Source organism: Alexandromys fortis, unplaced genomic scaffold, assembly GCF_014885135.2.
Source record: "Alexandromys fortis isolate MF-2015 unplaced genomic scaffold, M_Fortis_MF-2015_v1.1 scaffold_3, whole genome shotgun sequence".
In the NCBI taxonomy this organism is placed as follows: Eukaryota; Metazoa; Chordata; class Mammalia; order Rodentia; family Cricetidae; genus Alexandromys; species Alexandromys fortis.
In genome coordinates this window covers 8,571,884-8,586,017 of record NW_026067909.1, presented here as the reverse complement: position 1 = coordinate 8,586,017, position 14,134 = coordinate 8,571,884, and the positions used below count along the sequence as shown (strand labels likewise).

At 46.3% G+C, this 14,134-nt stretch overlaps 1 protein-coding gene across 4 annotated transcripts in view; it reads left to right on the top strand.

Moving 5' to 3' along the window:
* The window catches only part of Tubgcp2 (tubulin gamma complex component 2), a 24,055-nt gene extending 9,921 nt beyond the window's left edge, over positions 1 to 14,134 (top strand). For all 4 annotated transcript variants that reach the window (XM_050136780.1, XM_050136781.1, XM_050136779.1 and 1 more), the window contains 13 exons: positions 1,059 to 1,266; positions 1,458 to 1,657; positions 1,988 to 2,177; positions 2,857 to 3,002; positions 3,632 to 3,812; positions 4,099 to 4,279; positions 7,340 to 7,512; positions 8,231 to 8,359; positions 9,755 to 9,875; positions 10,188 to 10,331; positions 11,162 to 11,290; positions 12,393 to 12,556; positions 13,174 to 14,134. In XM_050136780.1, the coding sequence (XP_049992737.1) occupies positions 1,059 to 1,266; positions 1,458 to 1,657; positions 1,988 to 2,177; positions 2,857 to 3,002; positions 3,632 to 3,812; positions 4,099 to 4,279; positions 7,340 to 7,512; positions 8,231 to 8,359; positions 9,755 to 9,875; positions 10,188 to 10,331; positions 11,162 to 11,290; positions 12,393 to 12,556; positions 13,174 to 13,309 (2,102 nt within the window). In that variant the 3' untranslated portion in view covers positions 13,310 to 14,134. The remainder of the gene's footprint in view (positions 1 to 1,058; positions 1,267 to 1,457; positions 1,658 to 1,987; positions 2,178 to 2,856; positions 3,003 to 3,631; positions 3,813 to 4,098; positions 4,280 to 7,339; positions 7,513 to 8,230; positions 8,360 to 9,754; positions 9,876 to 10,187; positions 10,332 to 11,161; positions 11,291 to 12,392; positions 12,557 to 13,173) is intronic.

Genomic DNA, 14,134 nt, shown 5'->3' with positions numbered 1-14,134 from the left:
GTTACCTACCAGGAATAATTAATTGGTCTATTACTTTTAGACTCAGACTCAGAAATTTTCAGGGCACAAATAGTATGAAGACAAATTCTTGGCTAAAATGTAGCACAAGTGGCCTCAAGTCTGTGTTCCTATCTGACAGCTGAGAAGCCTGCCTTTCACTCTCTGTTCCTAATGTTTTCTGGTCATTGCCACTCACAAGACTTGCCCATTTGTTGGGGAATATTATTTTAAGATGTGTTGCTTTTGTTTATGCTCCATTTTTTTTTTTTAACTCTGTGAAGCTATGATTCTTCGCCTCTCTAAAACTCCTGATGGTCCTAATAAAGAGGCTGAATGGCCAATAGCAAGGCAGGAACAAGGATGGGCGAGGCTGGCAGGCCGAGAGGCTAAATAGAAGAAAGAAGGAAGAGGAGGAGCAAGAGAACAAGAAGAAGGAGAGGACGGGGGGGGGGGGTGCACCCATTGCTTAAATTCTAGGCTCCTCCAGCCTGCATTTCTAAACATTTCCACTTTCTTCCCACAAACTAATCCAAAGCCTATGAACCACTTGGCCAGGTTTAACAGAACTTGTTCATACCAACTTTCTGTATTGTTACTTTTGCTGTGACCAAAGTAACACAGAGGACAACTTAAAGTTGGAAGGGTTTTGGCAGGGCTCAGGGAGAAGAGGCCCACAATTTCAGAGATTTTAGCTAATGTTCTTTGGTCTGTTCATTGTGGGCCCTCAGATGAGGCACCACATCAGGAGTGTGTGGTGGAAAAGCTGTTCATTTTGTGGACAGGAAACTGATTAAGAAAGAGCTGGGGATCCTGTATAACCTTCAAAGGTATACCTCCAGTGTTCTACTTCTATAATTCCTGTGTCCTGAGGTTTCTGCACCTACCAGTAGAGCTACCAACTAGGGATCAAACATTCAACACAATCTGTGGAGTATGTTCATATTCAAACCATATCAGGGAATCGCTTCTGCTTTCCATCCCTCTGTGTACAAGAGGTTACAGAGAAGATGGTAAGTAAGGTTATGGAGCTAAAGTCTAGTGTTGCCTCTGCCTTGCAGGTACACTGCCCTTGGCCTCCCAGGAATCAGCAGTGGTGGAAGATCTGCTCTATGTGCTTGTGGGTGTGGATGGCAGGTACATCACTGCTCAGCCCTTGGCTGGGAGGCAGAACCGTACCTTCCTTGTGGACCCCAACCTGGACCTCTCCATCCGGGAGCTGGTAAACAGAATCCTCCCTGTGGCTGCCAGCTACTCTACAGTAACCAGGTGGGTCCTTAATAAATTTTGAAGAGCCTGTGAGTCACCAATTCCTATCCCGACTCAGTTTAACTCTTCTGCCACAGATTCCCATTGACTATAAGTACTGGAGTGAGTAATAGGAATGGGATTTGGAATGGGCTCAACTTTTTTTTGGAAATTTAGCCCTTCCCTAGGTGTCTCATGTATGTTTGCTGTAGGTTCATTGAGGAGAAATCTTCATTCGAATATGGGCAGGTGAACCATGCCTTGGCTGCTGCTATGAGGACCCTGGTAAAGGAATACTTGATCCTGGTCACACAACTGGAACAGCTGCATAGGCAGGGCCTCCTGTCGCTGCAGAAGCTCTGGTTCTACATCCAGCCAGCCATGCGGACCATCGACATCCTCGCCTCTCTTGGTGCGGACTGCTGGTGGAGGGGCTGTAGGTGGGTGGTTCCCTAAGGCATGGCAGGCCGTTCTGGTAGCAGGGTGGTGGGCAAAGCACTTGTCATGTCTTGTTTTCATGAACTATAGAAGGAAGGTGCCAGAGTATTTTTCTTTATTCTTGTTTTTTGAGTCAGGGTCTCATTATGATGTGTGCCATCACATCAGACCTGGAAGCTTTTCTTGCTAGGCCTCATTACCAACCGAAGCTTTAGCATCTGAGCATGGTGTCTTGGGAGGGGTCCTGCCTGCCTGCTAGGGGTGCATAGACACCTGGTAGTGAGCCACCCCTTTCTACCCACAGCCACCTCAGTGGATAAAGGCGAGTGTGTGGGCGGATTGACGCTGAGCCTTCTCCATGATAGGAGCTTCAACTACACAGGGGACAGCCAGGCACAAGAGCTGTGCCTCTATCTGACCAAGGCGGCCAGTGCACCCTACTTTGAGATCCTGGAGAAGTGGATCTACAGGGGCATTATTCATGACCCATACAGGTAGGCCTATAGGTGCCGGACACCTTTCACCTGGAGTCTCCACTGTGCGATAACCTCTGAGAAGGGACATGCCAGATGCAAGTCCTCAACACTGCAGTCAAGTAGGAGCTGAGGGAGTGTGTCACTCACTCAACTGCCTTTCAGTGGTTTCATCCTGTTGAGTGAGGAACATTGGGGTCTAAATCTGGAGCCCATGTTCTTACCTCCATGTAGTTGTGTGTGCTACCTCAGCATTGTACCTTTGACCATGTAAAGTAAATGACTAGTTCATAAAGAGCTCTGTTCTCCTGTACTGGGGATAAACCCAGGCCTTGCATGTGCTCTATCACAGAATGGGCCTAGTGTTTCTTTACTGAGGGGCCAAATTATAGAATCTGGTGTGGTGAGCCTAGTAAGCATTGCAGTTTCCATCTGACTACAGGGAAATGGGTCTTAAAACTCTATGGGAAGGGTCTTATTCTGTTGGTGATAGACCCAGGACAAGTCATTCTGTGTCCATCCTTTGACCATAATGGAAAAGTAGGGAAGAAGCCACCTAGCTCTGCCTCAAAGTAGACACCTGCTCCCAAGTGAGGCTACAATTACTCAGTGGTTGTGCAGGTGTTTCTAGAAGCATGTGACCACCTCGAGGTTGGCCAGGCTTGCCCTCTGGTGCCCTGAGAGACTGTGTGACTTGCAGTGAGTTCATGGTGGAGGAACACGAACTGCAGAAGGAGAAGATCCAGGAGGACTACAATGACAAGTACTGGGACCAGCGCTATACTGTGCTGCCACAGCAGATCCCATCCTTCCTGCAGAAGGTAGCAGGCAAGATCCTCAGCACAGGTAACTACTTGGCTCTCTCACCAAGGTCAGTGGCCTCTTCACAGCCTTCCAGCCTCTCTGCCTCTGGAGATGATGTAACTGGGAATGACCTATTAGTCTGAACTGTTGTTAGCTACTGGTAGTTCTTAACTCTCCATGGCTTCATTCTGCGCCCCCCCCCCCCAATCTGGAAGCTATCTGCCTTAGACATAGCTTTCTCTCTTGGGTCTTAACCTCTAAAACTCCATTCTATAGCAAGAAAAGCCTTGAGGAACCCACACCTCCCAGGCCAACTGTATCCTTTAGTTTCATTGCACAGGTTAAGCCTGATGTAGGTATTAGGCAAGTGTTTGGGGCCTTGGCATGTATGCTCTGCTTTGAGAGCTTAGCAGCATCAGAAAGGGCTAGGAGATGATTCAGCAACCTAGCTCTCAAGGCTTTTTCAAAATCCTTCCCATGAAGTACAGTCCTGAGGAGCCATTGCAGGTCACTATTGCACAATCTTTTCAGGGGAAGGAAGCAAATTGTACTTGATGTTTAGCCCACTACCTCATGTTAGATTTGTGTCATAAAGCTCCAACTTGAGATACAACATGTACAGAGATACTGAATCCACCTTCCTCTTTTCATTTATTTATTTATTTATTCAGGAAAATATCTAAATGTGGTCAGAGAATGTGGTCATGATGTCACCTGTCCCGTAGCCAAGGAGATCATCTACACACTCAAAGAGCGAGCATACGTGGAACAGATTGAGAAGGCATTCAACTATGCCAGCAAGGTGCTGCTGGACTTCCTCATGGAGGAGAAGGAGCTGGTGGCCCACCTGAGGTTAGACTTTACTTCATATCCATATGACTAAGAGTAGAATGTCCCTCTTAGCAACTTTTTTTTTTTTTGTCTCTGCACAGGCTCTCTGCCGCCCTAGTGTGAGGTGCCAGGGTCTTAGTTCTTTATACTGTTCAAGCCAACGAGTCTCTCAGCTCCTTGCTGTCTGCCTCTCCCCTGCCATGTCCGAGCAGTAACTCCATGCCCCATGGAGAACTGCCAAGCCTCTACCTTATATGTTGAAGGTTGGGTTCAAACCCCTCATCCTCACCCCTGTCCCCCGGCACAGGTCCATCAAACGCTACTTCCTGATGGACCAGGGGGACTTCTTTGTGCATTTCATGGACCTTACTGAGGAGGAGCTCAGGAAGCCAGTGGAGGACATCACACCCACACGCCTAGAGGCTCTGTTGGAGCTGGCCCTGCGAATGAGCACTGCTAACACTGACCCCTTCAAAGATGACCTCAAGGTGAGTGCAGTGTTAGTCACAGCACATGGCTTCTGAGACATTAGAGTGAGCACATAACAGGGCCCAGGCAAGTGTCCCATCCTGTGTTTGCCCTCACTTCCCAGAACACTAGCTTGTAAGCACTTTTGGCTCTGTGTCTGCTCTCACAGGGGACGCTGTTGTGTGCTTTTCTTGTGGGTTTGGTCTGCACCTGTTTCAGATTAAGTTCTCCTTACCTCACAGAGTGTATGGAGACAGATGCTGCTTCTCTGTGTTCTTAGGTGTGGTGAGTGCACCGGTGAGTTACTTGAGTTCTGTCACTGGGCTTTTTCTGGAAGATTCTGCATCAAGGTTCCATCTCATGCAGGTCAAGGTCAAGGTCTTTCCTAACATCTACTTTTAGAGTTCATCCTGGACATCTGTATGTTTCTGTCGCCATCAACAGGGTGTGCGTTTGCTACCATGCAGTGCAGAGAACTATTGTGGTCTAGAGAGCTGGCAGTAAGAACTCCACTTCCATCTCTCTGACTCCAATGGTTTGTGTCTTCTGTTCTCCCTCACATAACTGAAAGCTTCTCAGTTCATTGATGTTTTTAAGAACTCAGTCTAGGTTTTATTACTTTTCTCCCTTTCTATGTTTCTATTAACTTGTTTCTGTTAGTGTTGGGCTTAGTTTCTATTCCTTTTTTTTTTTTTTTTTTTGAGTTTTGAAGTTAGTTTTAACATGCTTTGTTTTCATTTGTTTCAAGAGAATCTGTAATTTCCTCATGATTTCTTCTTTAGTGATTTGTTTTGTTCAATTTCCACTAATTGGTACATTTTCAGGGTTTTCTCCTGTTACTTAGGATTTTTTGTTTTTTAAATTTTGTTTATTTTACTATAAACGTGTGGGTATTTTGCTCGCATGTGTATCTTTGCACCATATGCGTGCAGTGCCTGTGGAGGGCAGAAGAGAGCATCCAGTGCCCTGGAACTGGAGTTACAGGCAGTTGTGAGCCACCATGTGGGTGCTGGGAATTGAACCTGGGTCCTCTGAAAGAGCAGCCAGTGCTTTTAACCATTGAGCCATATTTCCAGCACTGCTACTTAGTTTTAACTTCAGCTGCCATGCTTATAGAGTGTGCTCTGTGTAGCATCAGTTGTAAAGTGTCCTGGGATTCCACATGGGTTCTTCTCTGCTGTGCAGGTCTTGGATGATTCTTAGTGCTGTCCATGTGGCTTCCGTATATTACTGAGAGTGGGCCTGAGTCTCCAGTTTTCTCCTAGGACTTCATTTTTCCTTGCAGTTCTGCTCTTCTTCACTTCATATATTTCTGGATCTCTTGTTAGGTACAGGAGTAATTTTATGGGGTACATTTCTAGTGACAGTCTGTGGCCTGATCATCCAGGTGGACCACACAAGAGCCATCTCAGGTGCTGGCTATGGGGCAAATGAGTCATTACTGCTCACTCGATGTCCCCATCTGTGTTACTTTGACAAGCAGGATTAGAGTGGCCTACATTTTCATGACTGTTAGGAGATGGTGAGCATTTGATTTGTTCATGAGCTGTTTGTGTTTTTCTCTTCTTTATTCTTTGTGCTTTGTTTTTTCTAGTCTTTTATATTCTGTGTCTTTCATGTTTTACAGGAGCCCTTGTCACACTGGCATGTGGTTGGCTCTTGATAAGTATTTTAATAATTAATGTTGTAGACAGTACTGTTTGTTTATAATAAGTTTTGTCATATATCTCACCGAGTATGCTTCATCTTCACAGGTAAAGTAAAAAGTCTTCACTCCTAAGATTTATTCAGTTTCCCCTATGGTTTCTTTTTTTTTTTTGTTTTTTTCGAGACAGGGTTTCTCTGTGGTTTTGGAGCCTGTCCTGGAACTAGCTCTTGTAGAACAGGCTGGTCTCGAACTCACAGAGATCCTCCTGTCTCTGCCTCCCGAGTGCTGGGATTAAAGGTGTGCACCACCACCGCCCAGCTCCCCTATGGTTTCTCATTTATAACAGCAACAGTAGAAACATTTAAAATGCTGCTTTAGGACTGGAGAGATGGTTCTGTGGTTCGGAGTTATCTTAGGCTTCTAGTGCTATGATAAGCACCATGAGTTAAGCAGCTTGCGGAATGGGTTTATTTCAGCTTCAGTTCTACATCATACTCCGTCACTGATGGAAGTCAGAACAGCAACTCAAACAGAGAGGACCCTGGAGGCAGGAGCTGATGAACCAGACCACAGAGGAGTGCTGCTTGCTGCCTTGCACCTCATGGCTTGCTCAGCCTGCTTTCTTATAAAATCCAGGACCACCTGCCCAGGGTGGCATCCACCCACATTGGGCTGGGTAATCCCACATCAATCACTAATACAATCTACTACAGACCTGCCTATGGGCCAGTTAATAAGCATCTTCATAATTGAGATTCCCTTTTTTCAAATGACTCTCGTTTGTATCAATTTGACATAAAACTAGCCAAAACACAAAAGTATTTACTGTTTTTACAGAGAACCTGGGTTTGGTTCCCAGCACTCACACTGGGCAGCCTGTATCTTTAGTTCCAGTGGATCTGATGCCCTCTTCCCACCCTCACAGGCACCAGATGTTCACATATTATATATACATACATAGATACATACATAAACACATACGTACATAATATAAACATGAGTCCCTATGTGAGTAAGCGCCCTGTGTTTTCTCTTCCATTTTGATAGAAGGTGTTTTGATTTAATTTTTCTTGTGCGGTGCTGTAGAAAGACCTAGGATCTCACACATGCAATTGTACTACATATATCCCAACCTAACATTGTATTTTAGAGACAAGGTCTCTGCATAGCCCTGGCTGTCTTGGACTTTACTCTGTAGACCAGGCTGGCGTTCAGTTCACATAGATCTATCTGTCTCTGCCTCCCGAGTGCTGGCATTAAAGATGTGGGTCTTTGTTCTGGCTCTAAACCTAACTTATTAATTGAGGGTTATCAGTGGGTGGTTAGCTTCTAATAGTATTTAAGGAACTTGCTTGCTTTCCCAACTCCATTCAGGAGTATGTAAGGGTTAAGACAATTTTCATACATCATTTTTTTTTTCTTTTTCCCCAAGATTGACCTGATGCCTCATGACCTTATCACTCAGCTTTTGCGGGTTCTGGCCATTGAGACCAAGCAGGAGAAGGCAATGACTCATGCTGACCCCACGGAGCTCACACTGAGTGGTCTGGAGGCCTTCTCCTTTGACTACGTTGTCAAGTGGCCCCTGTCACTGATCATCAATAGGTGAGGCCTACGTGACCCAGGCCACATATGGTTGAGCCAAGTGCTTGCCACTGAGCTTTACCCTAACCTGACTTTTTAGTTAAGGCTTTCCAGTTGGTGTTTAACCTCTTTTAGTATTTAAGAAACTTAGTTGCTCGGGGCTGTGGTGGCGCATGCCTTTAATCCGAGCACCCGGGAGGCAGAGGCAAGTGGATCTCTGTGAGTTCAAGGCCAGCCTGGTCTACAAGAGCTAGTTCCAGGACAGGCTCCAAAACTATACAGAGAAACCCTGTCTTAGAAAAAAAAAAAAAAAGAAAAGAAAAAAAATAGACCATGAACAGCTCTTAAAAGTGTGTGTGACGTTTCCTGTTTACGGGCTGGAGCGATGGCTCAGTGGTTAAGAGCATTGCCTGCTCTTCCAAAGGTTATGAGTTCAATTCCCAGCAACCACATGGTGGCTCACAACCATCTGTAATGAGGTTTGGTGCCCTCTTCTGGCCTGCAGACACACACATATACAGAATATTGTATACATAATAAATAAATAATTTAAAAAAAAAAAAGAAACTTAGTTGCTTTTTCAGCTCAGTGCAGGTATGGGTAGGAATCAGAACTGCCTGTTTGGACAGCCTCATGCTACAGGATGCTGGGTTGCTCTTGCTGTCTGTTGGTGCCATCCTGCAGATAGTCGGGAGCACAGGCTGCCTTGCCAAGGTTCCTGACATGTTCCTCTTTGCAGGAAGGCACTCACCCGCTACCAGATGCTCTTCCGGCACATGTTCTACTGCAAGCATGTGGAGAGGCAGCTCTGCAGTGTCTGGATCAGCAACAAGACCGCCAAGCAGTACGCGCTGCACTCAGCAAAGTGGTGTGTCCTATTTTGGCCCCCCCCCCCCCCCCCCCGGTCATTCTAAGAACATTCTCAGAACATTGTTTGAAAGTCACTTGTAGCTTTTCTGTTTTCATAATTCCCTACTAACTGCACACTCACTGTCTATATCCTCGTAGAGCTGACTTCCAGGCTCAGTCTGTATCACACAAGCCCTTCTCTATAGTCCCTCTTCTTCAGTACACAGAGCAATAAGTTCTGGGAAGTGCTCTGGTAATCTTTTATACTCTAGTGTGTGGAAAGGTTGAGGGTAAAATTTCAAGAATTTGCCTCAGGATGATAGGCAGTGGTGGCACACACCTTTAGTCCCAGCCCTCAGGAGGCAGAGGCAGGCGAATCTCTGAGTTCGAGGCTAGCCTGGTCTACAGAGTGAGTTCCAGGACAGCCAGAGCTACACAGAGAAACAAAGAATTTACCTCAAAGAGCTGGAGCAGTGACTTGGGTTAAGAGCATGTAGTGCTCTTGCAGAGGACCAGAGTTCTGTTCCCAGTGCCACACTGAAAAGCTCATTAGTACATGTAACTCCAGCTCCAAGGGATGATCATTTTCTGGCATCTGGCCATTTGCACTTACATGAGGATACCACATACATTACACATATATACATAATTAAAAAGAAATCTGAAAAAAAAAATTGTCCTGGTAAAAGACAAGCATGTGGAGCCAGCCATGGTCGTAGTTCTTGGTATTAGCATCTACCTGATGTCTTAGCTCCTTTTCTACTGCTGTGATCAAACACTATGACCAAAGCAGTGTATTAAAAAAAAAAAGAGTCTATTTTGGGCTTATAGTTCCAGAGGGATAAGAGCCCACTACTGCTATGGTGGGGAGCATGGCAGCAAGCAGACAGAAATGACAGCTGGAACAACAGCTAAGCGCTCACAGCTTGAATTGAAAGCAGGAGACAGTGAGAGATCTCAAATGGTGCTAGCCTTGTGAAACCTCAAAGACCACCACCAGTAACAAGCTTTGTCCAACAAGGCTGCCTCCCCAGACAGCCACCAACTGGGAACATGCCATCCAAACCTCCACACCTGTACTGAGTAACTTAGTTAGCTACAGATCCTGCCCTGCCTCTCCGTGGTGTGGCTAGTTGGCACACTCTTTCAGGATGCAGGGGAATAAGAGTTATGCTGAGTAAGATATTTACTTGACACCCAGATGAAGCCAGAAGTGAGTGTCCTCAGACTTCAGCGTTGAGGCCCCTTCCTTGTTAATATCCTTTGTCCCTGAGTCTGAACCATCATCACATGAGAGCTAGGATCACTCATGAGAATCTGCTCTGCAGTGGAGTTGGGGCGGGAGCCATCACTGTACTGCACGTAGTTGTTATGATTCTGCATCACATCCTCAGTAACTTGTTTCCGCACTCAGGTTTGCTGGTGCTTTCACTTTACGGCAGCGAATGCTCAACTTTGTCCAGAATATTCAGTACTACATGATGTTTGAAGTGATGGAACCAACCTGGCACATCCTTGAGAAAAACCTGAAATCTGTGAGTTTCTGCTCTGCAGAAATACATGTAGCATCTGAAAGGCTCTTTCCCAGCCAGAGTGCATTTCATAGCACCGGCATGTGCTAGCCGGGTGTCATGGTGGCCACAGAAATGTCCACAGCCTCACATCTGCCTACTTCCTTCTCATGTACAGACAGGGCTTCCGTCCAACATGGTACATGAAAGAGGAAACAGAAAAAGACGGGGTAGCAACATAGTCTCTAACGGAAATGTACAGGCAGTAGAGTACCAAACAGAACTGAAAGCCATGTGCACAGTAACTTCAGGGAAGTCTCAGGCCTTTGTTTGCAGGCTTCCAACATTGACGACGTGCTTGGCCACCACACAAGTTTCCTTGACAACTGCCTGAAGGAGTGCATGCTGACCAACCCTGAGCTGCTGAAGGTTTTCTCCAAGCTTATGTCTGTGTGTGTCATGTTCACCAACTGTATGCAGGTGAGGACAAGGGGGCAGCATGGAATGTTTAATGTCCAGGCTGCATGCCACTCTGTCCTACAGCTTCTCCCTTCAGAGCTCCTGGTCTTTGTGGCCAGTCCGTCCCATTCAGGTAGGGAGGCTATTTAGGGGCCCTGCCTTATTTCTTATAGTATCTCTGGTACTGGTCTCTGTCTTAGGCCTCTTCTGAATGCTTTTGCATTCATTTGTCAAAACTTAGTATTAAGCCAGGTGGTGGTGGCGCACGCCTTTAATCCCAGCACTTGGGAGACAGAGGCAGGCGGATCTCTGAGTTCAAGACCAGCCTGGTCTATAAGAGCTAGTTCCAGGACAGGCTCCAAAACCACAGAGAAAACCAAAAAACAAACAAACAAACAAAAAAAAACACTTAGTATTAAAGTTGTCACAAGCACTTGTCCAAAATAATGCAGAAAATATCAGGTGACAAAAGGGTAACCCAAGATCTCTGGGCTGGAGGATGCTGGGAGCCAAGTGGTCTTCAGGCAGCACTTTGGAGCAGATAGGAGGTAGGAGATATAGGTGGTGATGGGCTATAGAGGAGACAGGGCTGTGAAACTCATTCCTTAGGTGTTTAGAGACCATGATAATTCCCATATAGGAAAACATGAAACAACTATGATTTTATGAAAATCAGTTGATAACCATTGAGAAATGTAGCCTTGCAAATGCTGAGAACTAACATCCTGTCTACAGCTTTTGTGTCCCTGTGTCTCTGGGTTGGGTACTGTGTTCCTGTAAGTACTTGCTGTCTTGTTATGGTATGCTGTGTCTGGAACTAATCATAACCTTTCCTCGTGACCTACCCTTAGAAATTTACACAGAGCATGAAGCTGGACAGTGAGCTGGGCCGGCTGACACTAGAGCAGGGTAGTGCACAGGGGCCACCCTCAGAGACTGAGCGGACTGAGGAGCGCCCCCGCAAGGAGCCTACCAGGAAGGTACGTGACCTTGGGGATTGTCAAGAAAGACCCTCTTTCTAGTCAGCTGTGGCAGTGTTGGCACTGCAAACTTAAGAAAATAAAACCTTAATCAAAACAAATATAAATCAGGTATGGGGGCATATACCTGGAATTCCAGCACTTGGGAAGTGGAAGCAGGAGGATCGGTTGTTCAGAGCCAGCTTTAGCTCCATAACAAGTTTGAGACCAGACCTGTCTCCAAAAAAGACAAACAAACAAAAAAAATTAACCATTTTTAACCCTTTCCTGGTTGTCACCCATGTGATGGGGGAAAAAAACGGGTCCTGCAGTTAGGTTCAAAACACAGCCATTAGAGTCTTTCCACTGAGCCTCCAGACATCTGGTCTCCAGAGTGTGGCCAAGTCATCTATACAACAGTATTGTGTGGAGTGGGCCTGAATGCCCTAGAGCACAGAGCTTTGCTTGGCTGCAGTTGGTGCTTAGTGCTTATCCCTGTTGGTGCAGATGACCTATGCAGCCTTCAGGATTCATGGCCACGAGTTGGCAATTGGGAGATGGTCTGGGAGCATGTGAGGGTCAGAAGCCAAGGACAAAAGGAGATAAGGTCTATCCTCCTTGCTTCTTAGTGTACAGGAGGAAAGCACACCAGTGCTGAAATCAGACCTGTAGAGAGCATATAGTACCCATTGTTGGTTCTCCATGCTGTGAGCCTGGAGAAGCCCCAGTGGGCCTGTTGCCCTAAGTATTTCTCCATTTGCTGTGTTCTGATACCCCAGCTTCCCATCTTGTCTAATAATGGGAACATCACAACTTCTTTCATTAACAACATTTGGAGGGTAGAGGCAGGAGGATCAAGCATTCAAGGTGAGTTCCAGGCCAACCTGGACAACATGAGACTCTGTCTCCAAAAAAAAGAGTCAGAAGTGGTGGCACATGCTGTAATTCCTACACTCAGAAGGCTGTGGTAGGGGAATCACAAGCCAGCCTGAGCTATGGTAACAACAGTCTGTCTCAAAACTAAGAAAAGAAACACAAAAAGGGAAGAACATCCTTGTAGCCAGCAGAGAGGTTAAGTGCCTACCTGGTAACTGATACTGAGCTCCCTGGGGTTTGTCTCCAGCACCTGTCCGAGCATGTGGATACTCCTCAGCTGGCCTCTGGGTTCGAGGCCACCATCAATAACTTTGACAAAAACTTTTCTGCCCATCTTCTTGATTTGCTGGACCGACTAAGTGTGTACAGCACCAGTAACTATGAACATGGCATGGCCAGCGTCATCTCCAGGTAAGAAACACCCTTCCTGACTTTGAAGCCTAACCCTGTCATCTGCTTTCACTGTAGCCCTTGCTCCCCATATCCCTAGCAGCAGGCGTCCTAATCTGGGCAAAGGTGAAAGATGGAAGAGGTGCCAGCTGTGAATACTCTGGTGAAGGGGTGACTGCTTATCACTGGGATAGGGAAGGGGCTTTGACTTCAACCAGGAACTGGGTACCATCCATGAATTACCCTTTTGAAAAGTGCTAGTTTGTACACTGGAATCATCTGGTACATTGTGCCGTCCTACAATGCCCTAGTTTCAAGGGTTCCTAGAACCGAAAGTCACTGTCAGGCTTCCCAAGCCTGGGGCACCCTCAGAATTCCATTGCCAGGAGATACTGTGTGATAGGAACCCTCACCCATGGTGTTCAATAAAGCCTACCAGGATTGAGACCTGCAAGAGTATCCATGCACTGGCAGGTGGAGCATGCCCTTCCCTCTACCTGGAAGAGGTCCTAGTTGTGTCTGTTACTCACCTTTACATGATTGGGAGAAGTGGGGTTGCCACATGTATATCTTCTCAGCTTGGGCTGGACTCTGCCCTATCCTGGAGTTTCCCTGACCCTCCTTTCCCTCCTCTAAAGGCTGGATTTCAATGGTTTCTATGCCGAACGCCTGGAACGTCTGTCTGCAGAGAGGAGTCAGAAGGCTGCTCCCCAAGTGCCCATCCCAAGGGGGCCCCCAGCATCAACACCCAGAGTGGCCATCCCTGCACAATGAGCTCCCCTTTTAAATACCATCTTTCTGAACGTGGACATTGGTGTTGTTATTGTTTAAGTGTGGTTTGAGATTCCATCTTGGCTCAATGAGTTCCTTTTTCAAGGTACTAGATTTCCTTTTGGAAGCTTTTCAGAGGGCTGGAGAGATAGCTTAGTCAGTACGTGCTTTCTGTGCAAGTGTTAGGACCTGAGTTCAGATCCTTACCATCTTTCTTAGGGCTTTCGTTGCTATGATGAAACACCATAAGCAAAAGCAACTCGAAGAGAGTAGGGTTTGTCTCATCTTATAGCTTGTAATATAGTCTGTCATCCAGGACAATCAGGGCAGGAACAGATACAGAGGCCATGGAGGAGGGCTGCTTACTGGCTTTCTCCCATGGCTTTCTCGACCTTGCTTTTTTTAATCACACCCAGGGCCTGCTCAGAGGCCACACTGTCCACGCTGAGCTGGCCCTTCCTGTTATCAAGCATCAAGGAAATGCGCCACAGAACAGCCTTGTGGGGCATTTTCTCAGTTGACGTTCCCTCTTCTAAAATAGCTCTATTTTATTTGAAATTGATGTAAATTTCACCCAATACACCCCCTGTATAAAAAGTTGAGTGTAGTAGAGCATTCTATTCCCAGTGCTGGGGCAGGGAGAAAGGGTTCCTAGGGATGAGGTCAAGAGACTTGTCTCTAAATTAATTAATTAAAATTAAAAATAGGATGGATAGTAATAGAGGAAGTAACTGGTATCAGTCTCTCGCTTCTACATGCACAAGCGTGCACACACACACAAATATGTACATGTACTTGCAAAAGGAATAAAAACGGAAGCTGACTGTA